The 6,108-nt window shown below is 40.3% G+C and overlaps 2 protein-coding genes across 2 annotated transcripts; one reads left to right on the top strand and one right to left on the bottom strand.

Annotated features, from left to right (window-relative positions):
* Positions 1–249: 249 nt before the first annotated feature.
* On the top strand, positions 250–3,914 carry Cndp2 (Cytosolic non-specific dipeptidase 2). The gene is made up of 6 exons (XM_018011444.2): positions 250–499; positions 1,989–2,757; positions 2,815–2,882; positions 2,954–3,218; positions 3,412–3,663; positions 3,726–3,914. Exons 1-6 carry the CDS (start codon positions 276–278, stop codon positions 3,768–3,770), a joined length of 1,623 nt encoding a protein of 540 aa, XP_017866933.2. The 5' UTR covers positions 250–275; the 3' UTR covers positions 3,771–3,914.
* asrij (OCIA domain-containing protein asrij) lies at positions 3,842–5,209 on the bottom strand. Its single transcript, XM_018011447.2, has 3 exons — positions 5,047–5,209; positions 4,499–4,988; positions 3,842–4,430 (listed from the first exon to the last, which is right to left on the bottom strand). The coding sequence occupies exons 1-3, from the start codon at positions 5,110–5,112 to the stop codon at positions 4,201–4,203; spliced, it is 786 nt and encodes a 261-aa protein (XP_017866936.1). The 5' UTR covers positions 5,113–5,209; the 3' UTR covers positions 3,842–4,200.
* Between the last annotated feature and the right edge of the window lie 899 nt (positions 5,210–6,108).

Here is a 6,108-nt window from a genome sequence, read left to right as displayed (position 1 = left end):
CGGTTAGGTATGAGACGATTTCAAGTATCGATAACAAGCGATTCATCGCTATGATTTATAAATAAAATAATAATTTTTTGTTTTCTTTTCAATAGAAACAACAACAAATTAATTTGTTTACATCTAATTTGTTGTAATAGCGATGTCATGTTAATATTTGCTATGTACATCATATGATAAGAAAAGCCGGCAAGTTGTGCACTTGTTTACACGTACTCGTCTAACTTGTTGACTCTCAGCAGGCTATTCACACACATATTCTCTCTCACTCTCGGATGTACTCATACATACGTACGATGTATGTACGAACGTTTTCTTTCTTTCGCATTGCACGTTCACTATTCATTCCCACTTTAGAAGCCGAAACGGGAAGACGTTTAAAATTCCGGTGCAAATCAGTCAAGTCTGCAGGAAGAATCGTTTCTAATTTACATCGTTATAATCAAACCAAAGTTGAAGCAATGGCGTCATTACCCAATGAATTGAAACAGTTATTTGAGTGAGTAATAAGAAGAGATCCGCAAATATCTTTCTATGCGTGTGTGTGCGTGCTTTTGTTGGATGCGGGATGCCGATGGCACGGTTGCATACAGACATACATACATATATGTATGAATGTGTGTACGTATGTATATCCTGCTTATCTGCTTGTTTGTGGAACTTTCATACTTTATGCTTGATAATAAGGGCGGCAACAGCAATCGCCGATAAGACTTGTTTTTATTTATTTTTTTTTTTTAGCAGAAACATAGAAAATTAAAAATGGAAAGTGCACGTCTATCTAAGTTGTGATTTGTGATTGAAAAATTGCACTAAGCCAAGCATTGCCATAAGTATAAAGTTTTGCGAATTTCACGTATTCGTGTTTTGCAACCATTTTCTTTTTTTGCATTCAGCTGGCGACGATAGAAAATGCACACAAAAGACAACAACAACAATAGCAATAGCAATAACAATGCCTGTTGGATGTTGTCTACCAATCAGACAACAGCGCTCCAATAAGATAAAATAAGATAACAAAGAAGAAGTGAGTTTTGAATGCGATTTGATTTGAATTCAAAGAGAGGAATTTTGCAATTTATAAAATTTTGTTGAGATCAAGTATAGTTGGTATTTATTGAGGAAGTCATATTAAATATTGTATTTTTTTTTTTGTATTATTAATTAAAAAAATAAAAATAAAATAAAATAAAGTACTGTGCTAAAAATCGACTTAAAAAAAAAAGTGTGTAATATATACACACATTTTAAATAAATTTAAAAAAAAAGATTAACTTTTATAGGCAACCCGTAAAATAGTTAAGCTTCTAGGAAAACAAACAGAAAATAATCTAAAGATTACGAATAATGTATTTTTTTCTATTTATTTAAAAACACAAGAAAGTTCTTATTTATTATATTGCTTTTAAATTACTATTTTATTGATTTAAAAGCATATATGTTTAAAAGAATTAAAAAATATATTTAAAACATCATTTAGGTAATATAAATATAAATAAAATCAGAAGAAATGAAATAAATTAATAAAAATATAATATATAATATGTGATAGAAATATTTAGGATTAAAAAAAAATCAGAATAATCTAGTCTATTAGTAGTAGTACAAGTAAAAACTTTAATGAATACTGTAACAAATAATGTTGACAAATTAACAACAGTTAGTGTTCAGCTTGTTAGGAATCCCAAGAATTAGTAATTTTGAAAGAAAGCCTCTAATAGTTCTCAGAGTTAAGATAATAAAGCCCATAAAACATATTCTGATTAGATTGCAATGTGTGAGCTTTATATTGCAGTCTAATCAGAAACTGAGCTGGTATAGTAACCACAATGATTAGCAGCTAAGGGGTTAGACCGCAGACATTTTTCGTTGCATTATCAGCGCTTGTAACGCGACTTTTGTATCTTTCTATATTACATATACAGTTACATGTTATTATCAGTGAATTTCACACGATTTATATATGTATAATATTTATCGCCCTGCAGCTTTGTCAATGACAAGAAGTCCGATTACATTGACACCCTGAGAACCGCTGTGGCCATTCAATCCGTCTCGGCCTGGCCGGAGAAGCGGGGCGAGATCGATCACATGGTCAACTGGACGGCGGATAAGCTGAAGGCATTGGGCACACAGATCGAGCTGGTTGATCTGGGCAAACAGAAGTTGCCCACGGGCGAGGAGATTCCATTGCCCAAGGCTTTGCTGGGCACCTTGGGTCAGGATAAGAGCAAGAAAACGGTGCTGGTCTATGGACATTTGGACGTTCAGCCCGCCCTAAAGGAGGATGGCTGGAATACAAATCCCTTTGAGCTCACTGAAATCGATGGCAAGCTGTATGGACGTGGCGCCACGGATGATAAGGGCCCAGTGCTCTGTTGGATCCATGCCATCGAGGCCTTCCAGAAGTTGAATATTCCGCTCCCATTGAACCTGAAGTTCGTCTTCGAGGGCATGGAGGAGAGCGGCAGCGAGGGACTCGATGAGCTCTTGATGGCGCGCAAAGATGATTTCCTGTCGGATGTGGACTTTGTTTGCATTTCGGACAACTATTGGCTGGGCAAGAAGCGTCCCTGCCTGACCTATGGACTGCGCGGCCTGGCCTACTTCCAGGTGGAGGTCGAGTGCGCCACCAAGGATCTGCACAGCGGCGTCTTTGGCGGTACGGTGCACGAGGCCATGCCCGATCTGTGCTACCTGCTGAGCACCCTGGTGGATAAGGACACGAAGATCCTGATACCCGGCGTGGATCGTGATGTGAGTGAGCTCTCTATACTCCAATCTGCATCTAATCTATCTATAATCTGTTTCTAGGTGGCTGCCAAATTGCCCAATGAGGAGGAAATCTACAAGAACATCGACTTTGAAGTCAACGAATACAAGTTAGCTAATCTAATCTAATCTCATCTAATGACATAAATCACTGAACTTATATCTTAATCGCTGCCTCTAGAAAAGACGTTGGCGTCGACCACCTGCCCCATAATGGAGATAAGACGCGCCTGCTGCAGGCCAGATGGCGTTATCCCAGTCTGTCCATCCATGGCATCGAGGGCGCCTTCTATGAGCCTGGCGCCAAGACTGTCATACCCAAGAAGGTCATTGGCAAGTTCTCCATTCGCCTGGTGCCCGATCAGGATCCCAAGCATATTGAGGAATGCGTGATCAAGTACATCAATGACAAGTGGGCAGAGCGTGGCTCGCCAAACAAAATGAAGGTACTTAACAGGGGAGGGGGCGATAGATGTATAAGATTGTATAGATAGGAAGATGTTTACATGTAGAGAAGTATTGGAATCTAATCTAACCACTCTTAAGGAGGAAAAGAGAATATCTACTCTGTCATATACTACACATAGTACAAAGTCTTCTCTATTCTCGATCTTATCCATTATTCAATCTCCTCAACAGGTTGTCATGTTGTCCGCCGGCAAGCCCTGGACCGAGGATCCCAATCATCCGCATTACGAGGCCGCCAAGCGTGCCATCAAACATGTCTTTAATGTAGATCCCGATATGACGCGCGAAGGCGGCTCCATTCCCGTTACCCTAACCCTGCAGGAGGCCACTGGCAAGAATGTGATTCTGGTGCCAGTCGGCGCTTGCGATGATGGTGCTCACTCGCAAAACGAGAAGATCGACATCTACAACTACATAGAAGGCGTAAGTATATGCTGAACTACTCTTATACATACTCTCTCTTATACAACTAATTTATATTTTAGACGAAGCTACTGGGCGCCTATTTGCATGAGGTGGGCAAATTGTAAACGATGAAACAGGATTCTTAATTAAACAACACGATGCAACATCACAAACGAATATTAACAAATTCTACATATTATTGATATTTAAAAAATATTTTGTTTATGCGCTTTATATTGATAATAAAATAAAAAATTGCATTTAGAGAAGAGTTTCTTAAACTGGTACAGAAATTGTCGCTACATATTCGAGATTTGACAGTAGCTGAGTCTAGCTTATACTCTTACTCTTATACTGGCTCTCTTATACAACTTTGCACATAAAGCTTAACATTTTAAACGATTATTGACAAATTTCAGATCTTTTCGCTTATAAAATTATTAACAAACATATTTGTAACGTTTTGTGTATTACGCTTTGCATTATCAGCGTTTAAATTAACAATTGCATTTAATTTAAGAGACTTGACGCTGCATTTATAAGATCGAATGCTAGTTAATCTGTCCAGGAATCACCGTATTTGTTCTTTCTGCCTTGAACGGGCTCTTGAGCCAGGGGTCGTTGGGGCGGCTGCTGCTGCTGTTGGGGTATGGGCTCGTAGGGCCTGGAGTAGGCACTCTGTTGATGCTTTGCGTACTCCTCGCGATTCTTGCGACGCAAATCCTCGTAGCTCTCGCCGGGCTTGGCCGGCTCTAGAGGCAGATCCGTGTCCACCATAGTGTTAGCTATTAATGAAAAGAGAGTGTGAAATCAGATGAGTTAAGGATTTACACAAGTAATTCGCAATGCTCACAATCCAGTGTCGGCCTGTAGATATCATCTAATCCAGCAAGCGTGGGCCGGGATTCAGTATCCAAATTCAGAGCGGTGCTTCTCTTTGGCTGGTAGGCCTCATCGGTGTAGACATCCGCGGAGCTGGGCGAAAAGGGCGCCAAGGTGAAGGCGCGTCCCAGATTCTCATCCGGTGTTATGGTGCTAATGACGCCGCCGCCTTGCCGCCGCTGTCGCAACAGTTCACCCAACCGCGAGTTGGGTAAGCGCATGATTTTCTCTGCACACTTCTGCTGATAGCTGAACTTGCCTACGAAATAGCCTAGGATGACGCCCAGCACAACTTTGGGCACTGCCCCATATTTGCCGTTGCCCTGAATGTAGCCATTTTTGACGCCAAAGTAAGCCAACAGACCCAGCCCGGTGCCGAAGGGGAGCGAGCGTTGCACAAACGATTCCTGATTGCATTCACGTAACGCCTTCAGCTCCTCTTGGCTGAAATGATAATCCGCCTACAACAACGTGTTTGCACAGTTAGAACTTGACTAGAATTAAGTTTAAATGGTTTACCAATGGATGCTGATTGGGCGGCTGCGGCTGTTGCGGCTGGCTGCCATCATTTAGCTTCAGATCCATAACAATTGTTGAAATTTTATAATAAATTCACGAAATTCACGCAACTGCACCAGGCGGTTATCGCCGGCCTCTAGTGTACTACGATTTAACTATCGATACATCGATAGGTATGTGTGTGCCATAGACGACAATGTAATCAATGATGCTGTGATTAGCTCTTAGAGGACAAATTTTATTTTTGGTATTATTGATAAAAATCATTATAGTTTTTACATGTTTTTCCATTGTTATTGCAACTTATATCGATATGCGCGTTATGTGATATAAGCGCAAATATGAGCAGCATTGCTGATGACTATCGGCAGACCATATTACGATATTAATTTGAAATTTAAAAATAAATAGAATTATCTGTGGTATATTTTTAGGCTCATATTTTTAATTCCGAGTTTAAAGTTTGCTTATTATTAAACATAAACTTAATATGATTTTATTTTCAATTCTATGATTATTAATTGGATTACATGAACATTTTTGATTGCTGTTTTTTTCCGTCATGTTTGATTTTTCCCGTTATTAATTGGATAACGTGTTCGATACATGACAAAGCAGAGTAGAGCGATACATATGGGAGAGAGAGGCAGCGCGTGATAGGGGATAGCTTTGGGATACCCTTTGTTACGAACAATCTGCGCAAAAAACACAAAACAATAAAATGAAAGTCAGATTGCCAAAATTGGCAACTGGTCAAAGTCAATGCAATTGTCCAGATGTTGCCGCCGCCGTCGCTGTCACGCAAACGTCACTCGCAGCTACAGCGGCTGCAGCGGCAGCAGCAACAACAACAATTGACAAAACATGAGCCGAGCAAGCCGGTGACGTCGACTGCGGCGACGACGACCACTGAGCCTGCGCCTGTTTTCGCCTTATTCGCCTGCGCATCGATAATTTCTTGTGAAAAATCTCAGCTTCATGTTGACGTCTGTTTTGCTTGAATAATATTAAAGCAAATAGGAACGTGGTTTGCCGAATGCCAGTGCCAAATGCAGCAGCAAA

Source organism: Drosophila arizonae, chromosome 5, assembly GCF_054131065.1.
Source record: "Drosophila arizonae isolate 15081-1271.41 chromosome 5, UAZ_ARI_1.0, whole genome shotgun sequence".
Lineage (NCBI taxonomy): Eukaryota > Metazoa > Arthropoda > Insecta > Diptera > Drosophilidae > Drosophila > Drosophila arizonae.
This window is presented reverse-complemented; position numbering and strand designations above follow the sequence as displayed.